The 14,441-nt window shown below is 44.0% G+C and overlaps 1 protein-coding gene across 1 annotated transcript in view; it reads left to right on the forward strand.

Annotated features, from left to right (window-relative positions):
* The window catches only part of KY (kyphoscoliosis peptidase), a 37,653-nt gene extending 27,050 nt beyond the window's left edge, over positions 1–10,603 (forward strand). Inside the window, exons 11-14 of the mRNA XM_074833451.1 lie at positions 1,342–1,459; positions 6,610–6,798; positions 7,387–7,577; positions 8,639–10,603. Of these exons, the coding sequence (XP_074689552.1) occupies positions 1,342–1,459; positions 6,610–6,798; positions 7,387–7,577; positions 8,639–9,540 (1,400 nt within the window). The 3' untranslated portion in view covers positions 9,541–10,603. The remainder of the gene's footprint in view (positions 1–1,341; positions 1,460–6,609; positions 6,799–7,386; positions 7,578–8,638) is intronic.
* Positions 10,604–14,441: the final 3,838 nt, after the last annotated feature.

The following is a 14,441-nucleotide window of genomic DNA, read 5'->3' on the forward strand; positions in this document are numbered from 1 at the left end:
CCTGCCCCTGCCTGGGCCAGATCCTGCTTGGGACGGCCAGTCTGGTTTGAGTCAGTCCATTTACCTCACACACATCCATGGGATGTCTCTGATCCCTGACAGGTACACTGTGATCTCCTCACAAGATTTTTTTACACCATCTTGGCCCTGGTTCTCCTTCCTTCCTGCAGAGACTGACCCCTATTTACATGCATGGGAAATAAAGATAGCGCTAGGAATTTAAATCAGCTCACAAAAATGCAAGAGCACTGACAATATAAATTCCTTCCTTCTTTGGATTTTAAGTGAAAGCGCTGCTCCCTTCTTCCCACCCAATTCAACGCCCTGCCTGTGATGGACTGCTACCTCCATGCAGCAGTAGCACTAAAAGAAATTATTTTAGCTATCATTTCTAGCATAAATATGGAGCCACGTGCATCCAGCTAGCTCTCCATACCCTCTCAAAGCGCTCTGCAGCCTTGCTGGTGACCCAACGAACAGCCCGAGGTGCAAAACCCAGCCTTTCCCTGCAGCCCCACGAGCCAACCCTGAGACAGCCGTCAGCTGAGCCCCTTGGATAAAAGACAAGCAGTTGCAGCATTTCATCAAAGCACAAATACAGTGTGTTGCCAGCCTTTTTTCCCCTCTTCCACAGTATTAAAGGGAGGATGAATCAGCTGATGCAGCATTCCTTAGAGCTTTGACAGAAAAACATGCTCGCGTTTTAAGAAAGAGGTTATGGACATGACCAAGGTTGGTTGGTATTGAATTAACCTTCCCAGACCAGTTCCTCAAGCTCTGTCTAAAGGAACCTTGCTGTGCCGCTTTTCTGCACTCATTCAAACAAATTAAGATTTCCTGTGTTTTCAGGTATTAATATGACTCACTTGCAACAAATCATTTCAGGTATTTCCTAGCAAGCTACTTTCCAGGTATTTTTAATACAAATTGCTTGTAAAGAGTGCAGAAAACTCAGTGGTTTCCTTTGACAGTAACATGAGTCTGACTCGTTCAAGCGCAGAGCGCTCTGCTTTTTACTGGGCACTCATGAGACTGTAGATCCCCCTGCACAAGGGCAGCCCCTGGGGAGGCCCATTTCCTCTAAAAAAAGCAGTTTTCCTCCTATTTGGATTCAACTGCTGAATCCCAGCCCAGGCTTAGAACAAATGGTGATGAGAGACAGACCTCGTCCCTCTCCCCTCACCAGCCGTCCACAACATTCTCGTGCAGCACACGCCACGGCTTGTTTCCATTTGCTTGTGCTCACAGAGATGAAAAGCAATCCAAGCATTGCTCCTGCTGCCCGTCGATCCCGTTGCCTCAGGCTTTTGGATGAACTTTTGTCTGTGTTCCTTCCCGCAGAATACGACGTCGTGGGCTACCATAACAAAAGCCAGCTGTCGAGCAAACCCATAGATGTGCTTCAGACGGGGAAGAGCATTTGTGAGGGATACGCTGGGCTCTTTGAACAAATGTGCAGGTAAATTAAGTTCAGAAACATTCAGTGCCAGGGAGAGTTAACATTCATTGTCATCTCTGTGCCTATTCTGTCTGCCTTTGCATTGACTGATGTGACTTTAAGCAGGACGTGGAACTTCAGCTTTCAAACCATGCTGTGGAAAACCAGCAAGTCCTAGAAAGGTCAATTTTGCTTCCTCCTCCACCCCCTCCACCCCCCCCCCCCCCCCCTCCCCAGCATAATTTACTTTGTGCCATCTGCTGAGCTTCGCATTGCATTAACATAATGGCAGATGAAAACACTGAGCTAATTTGGTTAGAAGAAGCTAGGTTTTCCCTTTGAGTATCTGTATGTGAAGGTTAAAAGCATGGCAAGACTTAAACAAGGAGGAGCGTTGCCTCCAACATGCTCCCATGCAAGAGGTAGGCGCCCAGTCCCAGAAGGAACTTTCCCAAAACCTTCTGGAGATGCCCTCTCCCCCCCACTACAGAAGCACCACAGGGACACTGCCTCACGCTTACTGCACCATTGTCTGTGGTCAATCTCAAGGTGCACCACCACTGAGGCCAGGACTGCGATTCCCATTTTATAGCTACATCAGCATTTAATTACTAAAATCCACCATTCTCCTACCTACAAAACCTTGGTGACTTCACTGGGGATTAGTTGCATAAACAAGTTTGGGACCAGCCTTATGTAGAAGGGTTGTCCAAGAGGAGACAACTGGACCTGACGACTCAGGGACATGAGATTGGAAGGGGCTTCCTAACGCCAGAAAGCAACGGTGTACTTTCATAAGACTCTCCCAGGGAGCACCTTCTCAGCAGAGCAGCTTCCATTCACAAGATAGCTTTGGAAAAAATTAAAGACCCGTTATTAGTTGGCATATGTAAGTAACAATTTGGCTTTCCACACCATCCAAAAAGATTTGGGAAGGTTTTCACCATGAAACAAACAAAATCTACAGGGAAAAGGACAGATTTAAAAAAAAAAAAAAAATAACGTGCCAGATGCTAAAGTGGTGAATGCTTCCAACCAATAACATCTCCCACAATATTGGATCTTGCTTTCTAAAGAATACGATAAAGAAATAGGATGAAGTACGAGTTTATAACTGCATCTTATGGGACAGTTATTAGCGGTTAGAAGTGGGGGAAATTTGCATCTGTTCATTAAAAAGCGTATGTTTAGTTCATTTAAAAGATTAATCTTTCCAAGGATATCTTTTACTATTTAAAGGCTCTGTTGATTTAGTCTTAATTCCTCAGTTCCAGGTTGATTATTCATTTTGTGATTTGGGAAACCTCCCAGTCATCTAGCCTATTGCTTTTGTCAAATATTAGCTAAATGTTTAGCTCCTTTCCTAAGAAACTATAACCAAAGACACACCCCTTTCTTGCAAGGGGATCTCCTCATCCCTTCTTCTTGTGCACTATTCAAGTCTTATGCTGAGTTTAAGCATAAAGGCAAGAGGCAAAGAGCAGTCTTCTTATATAAAGGTTTTTCAGAGCCAAGTTTTGGGGGAAAAAAAAAGGTCTTTTAGCATGCCTTTTTTTCCTAGCTCTTGTTGAGGCAACTTTAATAAACAACCCAATTTGCCAGTCACCAGGAGTCCCCCCAAAGGTCCTGCTGAAGTCAACGGCTGACACTGATTGAGTCCTACTTGTGTCAGTGCCAACAGACAGAAGAGTTCCTGTTGCAGACACAACACTGTCACCTCCGACCACAGCCTTGGCAGTCAGACTTCTTCCCATTAGCTGAAATTCCTGTCACGGAGGAAAGGTGGGCACGGATAGTGGGAAGCTGGCCACAAAACGTCAGTTTCCAAATATCAAGCGTGATAGTGATGAACATGAACAGAGGCTTCTGACCAATACGTTAACAGCATTTATCAAGAATTGGCTTCTCAGCTGCCAACCAAACTCAAGGAAGTTGCATGGCTGAGTGAATCAGGGAGTGTAAATTCATGAATTCAATTTAGGCCAAAACCTAGCAGTCTGGACATAGGGAGAAACTCACTTACTAGAATTAATGATGAAGGCAAAACAATTATTTGCACTTGAGAGGTTTCAGCACCACCTTTGGGAGCAAAGCTGACCACACTCCTGACAGTGGATCTGGTCACTTCACAGAATCACAGAATCATCTCGGTTGGAAAAGACCTTGACGATCATCTAGTCCAACCATTAGCCTAACATTGACAGATCCCAACTACACCAGATCCCTCAGTGCTATGTCAACCCGACTCTTAAACACCTCCAGGGATGGGGACTCCACCACCCCCCTGGGCAGCCCATTCCAACACCTAACAACCCGTTCTGGAAAGAAATACTTCCTAATATCTAGTCTAAACCGTCCCTGGCACAACTTGAGGCCATTACCTCTTGTCCTATCACTTATTACTTCGATGCCCCTTATTCATAATTAGTCTGCAGATAATCCAGGTTTCACATCCTCTTGCTTTCCTTGTGTTCTACAATCAGTAGCTTTCCTTCTTTTCAGGCACAGGAGTGTACACCTACCTACCACAAGTATAAACCATTCTGTCTCCCTCTAGAGAAGCCAGATTTGCTCCTTTTTTACATTAAATCATCAAAGTCAATCTGAAATCAAAGGGAAGAAGGTGCCATTGAATTCCAGTGACAGCTGTAGCAAGATCCAGATTTTTTCCTACTCTTTTTGAAGCAGAAAAGCAACTTAGTTTTTAACCTCCTTGCTGCACCAAGCAGATATCGGCAACAACTGTTTCTTAATTCACTTCTTCCAGTCCACCTTGTATTTCGGTCATCTTCTACCATCACATGGCCCCTTCAAGCATTTCTGGAGATCTTCTCAATCTTCTCTCTGCCTGGTTAATTTATCTGTATGAAGTCATTTACACCAGAACAGAAACATGATCGCTCTTCACCAATACAGGATTGTTCTTTTACAGGATGTTTTAGCCTGGTTTTCTGTCTGCCCATTATTAGAGAGACCACTGTTTAAATGCTCTGACCTTTCTTTTGGGCATTTTGAACACATCCAAGCACAAACTCTTCTTGGTGCTTTGCTAATGTTCACTGTAAGTGAGAGCACAGAGGACTAAGGGCAGAGCTTGTCCCTTAATGTTCTCTCTGATTATCCCAGCTCACAAGAATGTCTAGAGAAGCCTAGAAGGATTAGACATCAATCCCCATGAAATTAGTGGGAATTTGGTACTTAGCTGCTGTTAGTCCCCTTTGAAACTCCCAGGATCAAGTCTTCCTTAAAGTTCCCAGGCCAGCTCCTAGTCTCAGTTACATCATGTAAATCCAAGCTCTCACCAGTCTTGTCAGTGGAGTTGCTCCAGATTTACTGCCCAGCTCCACATTAGAATTTGGCTCACAGGCGACTGCGGGCTGGCAAAGACTTTACAGACCACCTGCGACACCAGGTTTCTCAATGGCATTCCTTCCAGGCTTGCCACGTTCGTTTTGAATACCTCGTGTGACAGGCAATGCCTCACTATTGCTGCGTAGCAGCCCATGCTAAACGAGGCTGGTTTACATGCTCCTCCTCCTCTTTCTGGCCACCTTTAGCAGGGATGGGGTACTGCCACGTTCCTCCTCTCCATATAACTTGGTCTTCTCTCTGCAGGCTACCCAATGTGAGCTCCCAGCTGGCTCTCAATCAGGTCTTTGCAGTTGTTTTTGATACTCTTTCTTAAAGAAATTCTTTAAATTCTTAAAGAATTTAAGAAAGAACATAAGAATTTAATTTGATACTCTTAAAGAAAGAATATCAAACAACCAACACAAAGACATCCAGGTTTGAGCTTAGTAAGTCTGTATGAGAAGCTGAAGCGTCCATCTTCCCTTTAAACCAGTATCATCTCTGTGAAAAAAAGCAGCCCTCCCTATGAGCACTGCTGCACTGCCAATTACCAGCCTGTATCCGTTATCAGACCTTGACTTCTTAACAACCATGCTGATTATTTTCCCCATAAATATCACTTTTCTTCTGAGTTAAACCCACATTATGCAGACAATCTTGCTCTTGAAGCATGCAGTTTATTACTTAAGGTAGTTGTTCCATTTAACGTACTTTTCAATGAAGAAGAAAAATGTCAATACCATCCCACACAAAAGACAATCCTCTAAGTGAAGCAATTTTAGATTAATGCTAAAATAAGATGCCAACGTTAGAACCCATTGCTATCAACGGCAGAGAGCTTATTAACACAGTGCTTATTTAAATCTTATTTACACATCAACACAGGTATTCATTACTTTTTTTAAAAACAGACTATTTAATCATTTGTACCCTGGGCAAGCACAAGCTCACTCTTCAAGAAAACTAAATCAGCATCCACAATCCCATGAGGTCTAAGATATCTTATTTGGTGTCAAACACCAGGCCTACCATCACTGAGAGAACACAAGCATGAACAGAGGCACTTTTAATTTATAATTACATGGGCTAATTGTGGACAGCATCAAAGGTATTCCACTGAGTAACAAGACAGAGAGCAATTAAGAACACTTCATCTTTGTCATCCTCCTCTAGCAACGCTGAATCGGTGGTGCACCAAACAAAATGAGAGGGAATACGTAAAAACTGGAAGAGAAAAGCTCCTTCCTCCAGTGGGACGTTCCCTCCAAGTCCCTGTGCAAAGCCTACAAGTCAAAAGGGCCCCTGCACACCACCTTGGTTACTCTCGCATGCCCACCCCATATGAAACCATTCACTAGCACAGACCAGAAAAACACAGTCTCTACATAATGTCAGTGGTCAAAGGGGAGAACCTGCCTGTCTCTCAATGTGCTGACAGGCTGGTGCAGGAAGGCAGTTAGAAGAAAGCTGTACAGAGTGCAGAGATCCCCCATCAAGAAAAATACAGTGCCCTGGCTAACAACAAGTTTTCCAAAGAATTAAAAAGTGCAATAACCTAGGCATTTAGCACTGCAGCCTGTCACCAGGGTCAGAAGTTGGAGTTTTCAAAGAGAAGTGCACTTGCACACTTCGACACTTAAAACCCCTACCTCCCCTGGGACTCAGCTGCAAGGAGGCAACCTGAGGAACTGATGGAGCTGATCTACTCGATTACAGGACTGAAATTCTGCAGACTTTGCTCCTCCTTTTGTCCTTCCACAAAACTACGCTGACAGGTTTAAACCAGAAGTCTCCTGCTGCACCTTATTGTTTCCTTTTAGCATTGCAGGAATCCAGTGCATGAAGCTATCGGGATACTCTAAGGGGTACGGGTACAAGATGGGACAGACCTTTACAGGGGACTCTGACCATGCCTGGAACGCTGTCTACCTTGATGGAAGGTGGCATTTACTCGATAGCACCTGGGGAAGTGGTGCTGTTGATGATTCTTTCACCAAGTTCACCTTCAGGTAAAGAGCCATCCTCTATGTTAATCCATAAACCTACCAGAAAGGCAGAAGGAAAGCTGATGGGTTTGGCACAGCAAACAGTGACAAATTTTAGGTCCCACAGCAAGACCCAAAGCCCTGAGCAAGGTATCTGGGCTGCCTATACAGGGGATGGAGCACGTACCTGTAGAAAGACAGCGGCCCTGAGCAGCAAGCCACGTAACTACTAAAAGTGAACTTGTTTTGCTTATCACATCTTCAGCTTATGCAATACTATGTGGCACTTGATTCATAGCTTTCAGCTGCCTGAGAGAGGGTGCTTCCACACTTTCAAACAAGCAGAGCCTCCCTCTTTCTTCAGGAGCCCGTGGTTGCAGGCGTAGCGTAAATACGCTGGTTTTATCCAAAAGCTCAGCATGTGCCCTGGAAATGGAAGACCAAAGCTCAGGTTCCTTCTCTGCCTGGAGAATTTCAAACCCACCAACCTCAGTTTCTCAGCAGTCCAAAACATTCTGACTTTCTCCTGCTGAAACCACCATCACTGTGCAGGGGAAGAATTAGCTATTTATAATTACTCATTTTCCTTTAATCTCTTCCTTCTTCTTCCAGGTACAATGAGTTTTATTTTCTGACTCACCCAGCTCTGTTCATTAACAATCACTTCCCAGATAACAGTAATTGGCAGCTTCTTAAACCAACCTTGTCGCTGAAAGATTTTGAGAACAACATGCTGCACAACAGTAATTTTTACATGTTGGGCCTGCTGACTGCACACCCGGAGACAGCTGTCATCCAAACAGGTAACACCCTGCGGAGGGGAAGCTGCGGAGCATCCTTCCTTATGCAGCCCGGCATCTACCACACACTGTCATGTGTGTAGTGAATTACATTTCCAGCTTGGTTCTGGCAAGCAGAGTGCACTCAAAGCTCTTGGGGCAGGGGAGGGTCTTTTTTCTTTTTTTTCTGTTTTTGTTCAAGCTGTGGAGAATTGCAGTAGCCCCTGTGTCTAAAAGAAAACCTCAGTCAGCAGCTGAAGATGAGTTACTCTATCAGCCAGCATCAGTGGTGCAAAATTAGAAGTACTGCTATTATATACGAGCAACCCTGGCTTGAAAAGGAGATTAGAACCTTTTACGATGTCCTGAAAGTTTGAATTACTGAACAATGCATAAACAGGCATTTCTTTATGCAATACTGAGCACACTGAGTAAGTCCAGCAGCTCTTTTAAACATAAAACTATTCAGGTAACACCACCGAACTACAGGACCCACATTTAAGATCACCTTCCTCGGATTTTAAAAGAGCTGCAGGAATTTAACTAGGTAGCTAATTTATGAATGCTAAGAACACACAGTTAAACTTAAAGGCAACAATATTTTAGGACTTAATGTCATCTTCAAGCTGTTTGGGAACAGGCTCATAGGGAGGTAGATTACCTCATATCTACATACTGGAGGGTTCCTGCACTTTTCTCTGAAGCTTCTCGGAACAGCTACTGGACTAGCAATCAGGTCTAATCACGTCTAATTAAGCCCTTCTCGAGCACATGGGCTGACGGTGCTGTCAGTTATATTTCACACAGGCTTTCCTATTCTATAGGACCACAGCTCCATTTCAGTGCATATCAAAACAGGATAAATGCACATCTCCAGAACAAAGGCCACTCTTCACTTCATTCTTTTTGAGGGACACTGGTTTAAGCAGACAGCTGACAAGCTATGACCTGTCAATTGCAGCTCTTTATTTTACTATTACAGAAGCAGCAATTTATTGGGACAGATTAGGCTTCCCAGAACAGGGTGTACATGCAAAACATGTACTGAAACTCCTATGCAGTTTCTTTTCTTTTGTATTTCATAGTAAATGGAAAAGCCTCTGTGTCAGTGGATTGCCGTTCTGCCACATTATTTACATTTAAGCTGAAGGGAACAGATGAACACGGTTTAATGACTTTGAAAAAACATGGAATGAAGCTGGATATCTACCCACAGAAGACAGGGAGTCACAAGCTGCAGATCTTTGCCAAGCCCTCTAAAGCCTCGGAAGATGTCTACAACTGTGTGTTAGAATATGTCGTAGAGTGCAAGTCTGTGGACAAGGCCATGCGTTTCCCAAAGGACCTGCATCAGCCTGTTGGACCAAGCTGGTTCACAGAGCGGCAAGGGTTCCTGAGGCCATCACACCCCGACCCCGTCATTCACACCAACGACGGGCGATGCTCTGTCACCTTCACCCTGAGCAAAGACATCAGCGTCTTGGCCTCGCTGCACTCCGATAACAGCAGCCTGACGGAGGATATGAGAAGGAGGCACATCATGCAGATCCATCGCAGGAACCAAATCGAGTTGAAGATCCATCTCCCCCACACGGGGAACTTTGTTCTGAAAATCTATGCCAAGAAGAAGTCAGATCCTGGCAATTACGACTACATCTTCAACTACCTCATCACTTGCCTGAACACTGAAGTCAAGTGGCCAGCTTTCCCTCAGAGTTACAGCAAGTGGGTGGAAGACTACGAAATACTGGAGCCCCTCTCTGGTTTGCTGCCGGCGAATCGCAACGTTCAGTTTAAACTCAAAATGCACGGGGTAGCAAAGGTGCTAGTTCAAGCTGAGAACACTTACCCTCTCACCCAGAGCAGAGACCACTGGGAGGGAACCTGCAACACTTCGGGATGCAGAGAGGTGTTTGTGATGGTGCATGAGAACGCCAACCACAGCTTTTACTCACATGTCCTGAAATACGAAGTTGAGACCCAGTAGCACCCCCTCCCTGTTCTTTCACTCACCTGCATGAACCAACCTTTCCAGCGTGCCCAAAACCAATACAGCTTTAGGAGATCGCTCATTCTCTCGATCAAATCTGTTCTTTCAACGAAGGCAGGACAACACTTGCAGGCATTTGCAAGACCACGGGCTCAAAGAAGTTCAAAGAAGCAGAAAATCCTGTTAAGGGAGCAGCAGTGGAAGAAATTAAAGAGAAACCTCACCTAGGCTTCAGTAATACTGTCCAGACAAACATTTTGAAGAAAACGACTGACTGTCTGGCCATAGGTCATCCTGTGCCAGCAGCGATTGCTGGTTCCCAAGTTATGGACCATAAGAAAAGTCTTACAATGGCTACTCCAAGAAGAATCCACCTAGTTATGGGGCAGGATAAAGAAAGTACACCCTGGTTTTGAGCAGCAATATTGGACACGAGGAACTTCAGGATATTTAAACCGAGTTTCTGTATATCTTTAGTCAAGTTGCAAAATACATCCCAGGAGAGAGAAGTGTTAGGAAGAAGATACAACATGAAGTTTTCTTGTGCACTTCATTGTCTTACAAATTTAAGTGATACTGCGAAATTACTTTTTACACTGACTCTTAAATACAATAAACAAAATAATTTTTACCTTTTTATATTAGAGTATTTGAATTGTAATCACTTTTTCTGCAATACTAACGCTATAATCATATCTCAAGCATATAGGTGTTTTCATAAATAAAACTACAGTAAAATGAAGAATAAAATTCTCAAAAATCACTCCTTACTCCAACTTGTCTATGCAATACTGCAACTAAAAAACTTAAGAGGTTATGTGGCATAGCAGGCTGAGTGACATTATTATCATGTAAAAAACTATTTGGTGCTGTGCTCTTGGAAAACCCCTACATGCACAAGGCAAAGGTGGTCTTCTAGTGAATCTCACCACAAATACATGTCATAAGATCAAGCAATGTCTTCATAAATGGTTCAGATGTATGTAAGTGTTAGCGTGACCTAAGAGGCATTATGTTTGAGCTTGAATTTAAAATAAACCTGTTATGTTTTTGCATCCTGTTTCATTGACCGAACAATACAAATTCCTCTTCACAAAGCTACTGTGTTTTCCACACAAAATACGTGGGTTATTCCTACAGTCCCCTCCTCCTCAGCAGCTGGGTGGCAGAAGTTATTCAGGATAGCGAAGAGCTGCCCATCTACAGCAGACTCACTGCCTCCAACCCCTCTGACATTACTCCCTCTACCCCAGCAGGCAGGTTTGAGCCCCCATTTTAAGCATTTTGAGTGAGTGCACAGGGTACCTGGAGCTGTATTCAAGCAGCAGAACTCTCAGTAGGGTGCAGGCTACCGCAGACACGAGTTGCAAGCACAAACACAATGTATAAGCTAACAAAGGTTAAGATGCCAGGAGTACAGAAATGCTTTGGGGTCTTTTTGTGCTTGGAGATGAGGAGGCTCCATACATGACGTAAAAGTAGGTTTTCAGTCCTCCCCCAAACAGCTACGTGTCTTTGCCCTCAAAAACTGGCAGCAGCAGCTCCTCCCTGCAGGAACACTAACAAGCCTTGTAGCCCAGCAGGCACCCGCTCCCTGGACAGCAACACATCCTGAACAGCACAGATGCAAGAAAGACTCGGCGATTTTTTGATTGGCTAGGACCTTGAAGGCTAAAGCAAGCCTTGCCTGTAAGCACAGACAGCCCTGGTTTATTTTGGTGCCTAGCAGAAGAATTCTTGTTTAATTACATCCCATTTTTCAGATCAAAGAAGGCATTTCAGTAGCTTTCATTTTACAGGTCAAGCTGATCCAGTCAAATATGTCACTTCTTACAATGGGAGGATAAGGAGGCACCCCAGAGAGCTTAGGAACTAAAGAAAACTACTTTTTCCACATAACAGGGTCAAGGATACCAAACTACATACACCCTTCATGCAACCCAACACTCGGTGTTCACTTACACATGTACAAACAGGCCCAACTAGTGGGCAGCCATGTTAAAGCCTCTCCGCAGGGCATGAACGTGGTCCCTGCTCCTCATCTCAAAGAATCCCTCTCACAAGGTCTCTCTCTAACCCCACATGCTCTGTTTCTGTCTCAAAATGGCAAGGGGAAAAAAAAAATTATCCCAAGGGTATAGAGAGGACAGTTTATACACTATTGCCCCCTGCCTAGCAAGATCTCAGTGAATATCCTCTCCTGGCCCTACACAACACTGTAAAACACAGGCACCTGCAATTATACACATGTATACAGGCACAGACTCACATAACCCCTCAAAGTAAAGAGTGACCCAAAGCACTGTCACGCCCACTGAAGAACATCTGTAGCACACAAAGACAGAGCCTGCAACAGCTTCCCACTTTCAAGATGTTAGGCTGGTACAAACAGAAGTCTGCAAATAGATTTCCACATTTTTGTTTCAAACAGAAAACAAATATCTGGCTCAGGCCTGAAAACGTGTAAGAATCTCTTTAGTGCTATCGGAGGCATGAGTTCAAAGACACAAAAAAACCCTTTCCAGCTTCATTAATTATAAAGCTTCCAGGGCCAGGTGATTATTCCAAGGGATGTTTGACACTGCAAAGGCAGAGAAGAATGCCTGAGAAACCCTGCAGCCCCAGATAAAAGCACCTCAGAAGTCTGTACTTGCTGTGACATCTCCCTCCAGGATAAACAAGTCTTTTTCTCCTCCCCCTCATAAAAAATGCACATTCTTCAGCGCAGTCAAGACTCTAACACCAGGAGAACATCTCTGAAACAGACTTCTCTGTTATCTCAGGACTACCAGCTCTCCCATTTCAGTCAGAGTTCTCCCTTGGCAGGCCTTAGGACTGAACAGTTTTTGTAACCCCTACACCACCAAGAGGTGCAATTACTTAGCATCATGAATTCAGATCACTCAGTTTTCCAAACATCTTGTTTCTCAGCGAAGGTCAGTTAAGTACGTGTAGAACAAGTTTTTATCTCTGGCAAGAATATCTGCACTTCCATCTACTCACCAGCTAGCTTCCACGCCCATGGAACAAACACAGTTGGTATACAATCAGATGCTCTGCTATTTCCATGCTGGCTGTGAGAAAGGCACATGCTGAAAAATGAGCAGGAAACTGTTCAACTCATCATACTGCCTTGCTCAACCTCTGTCCTCCTCTCCTGTTCATGCACTGCAACTCCAGAAACAGCAGGTACTCGAGAGTCTGCAGCACTGTACAGCTGCAAAGAGAGAAGGTGGGAAAGACAGAGCACGTACACCAGCACAGAGGAGTAATTCAGTGGTTCTCCTGTTGCAAATTTTACTCTTTAGATCACTTTAGATCAAATTTTTACAATGTACTCCCTGAATGAAGCTGCTTATTACATGTATCAGAAATTGATAAATATTGTAGGGTTATAGCTGCTGATTAAACAAACGGATTGTCTTAGGTTTCGTTCTTCACTTCTGCCAGCATGAACAGCCAAGTATCTCCAAAGGAAAGGGATATGGAAGCAAACATCACTAATGAGCCAAAATGTCTTCTAAACTTCTGAAAACATGTAGTGCATGATGCAATGCACAGTAACTTAACAAATATTCGGGAAATATAATATGGTTTGCAAGGTATCATTTAAAAAATGGTATTACAGTCACCACTGAGGGACATGAGGAATCCCCAGGAGTTCTGGGCATACTGCACACTCAGTGGATCTATAGGTTCATCTGGGAAGAGGAAACAACAGTTTGTTCTATTTTGCTCTTCAGGTTTTGTCAAAATGCCCCATGACCAACAAGTCCTTACTTGAGATCTGGATAGTTAAGGTGGATGTTCCAAAAACGCTCACCTGTGGACAGCTCTGAACAGGAACCAAGGCCAGTGCTGACTATGTGCAAAACGCACGACCATAGGTTATCCCCAGCTGTGGGCAGTTCAACACTTCATTACAAAGCCTGCACAATGAGAATCCAAAATGGATTTGAAGGTTTTATCCTTGTTCAAAGAACTACAGAAGAAAGCGAAAATAAAAGGACTTGTTGATTCAAACGTTTTTGAACTCTGGAATGCAGAATGGCTTGACCAAGTGCAGTCCCATTTTATGGCGTGATGAAGAGGCTGCAGTCTGCAGACAGGCATCACCTTTGATGAACTCATCTGCCTAATCCGATGGTTAGCTTTTGCATGCATATGTTGCTTTTGAATTTCTGTTTCTTGACAGCATTAAGCTGCTCTGAGACAAGGTGGAGCTGATGGAAAGGAACAGGAAGCTTACAGACATGGACAAGGGATGTCTGCATCCCTGGGTTTGCCTGTACAAAGGTAGTGAAGGCTCAGCCACAGAAGAACTGCAAAGTGCCCCTGGAAGAAAGACAAATCCGTAGGAAACAGGTTCTGTTCACCCATTAACAGCTTCCTTTCCTTGAGGAAGGACTGAATATATTCCTCAGAACAGGTCACAGATGTATTTTAACACAGCAGTTCAACTTGATTGGAGAGGGTCCAAGACTGCCCAGATTCAAAACAGACTGATACCAGCTTACACAGCAGCTGCAATTACATCTGCCATAGAGATGAATCTCACTTGTTTGGGGGCTCTTCTCCCATTCAATTTCATTTCCAGTTCCAACTACTCTCTTTTAAAAGAGCTGTGACCACAATGAGAATTCAGCCACTCATTTCTCAGCTATTTTGCCGAGTACTTCAAGCAACATGCAAGGCAAGATAAAGACACCAGATACTATACAAACAGTAAAGGGCAGAAGCTGCAAGAACCAGGAAACATTAAGAAATTCCACTGAGGGGAAATTAACTGGAGAAAATACTGGTAGCCTGAAGGAAAGAGGAATTAGATTCCTTGTTCCTTGAAAAACATCGCTACTCTGGGAGGGAAACGATGGAAAAGGTGTTGAGCAAAGTTCCTG

The sequence above is a fragment of the Strix aluco genome, chromosome 9 (genome assembly GCF_031877795.1).
Source record: "Strix aluco isolate bStrAlu1 chromosome 9, bStrAlu1.hap1, whole genome shotgun sequence".
In the NCBI taxonomy this organism is placed as follows: Eukaryota; Metazoa; Chordata; class Aves; order Strigiformes; family Strigidae; genus Strix; species Strix aluco.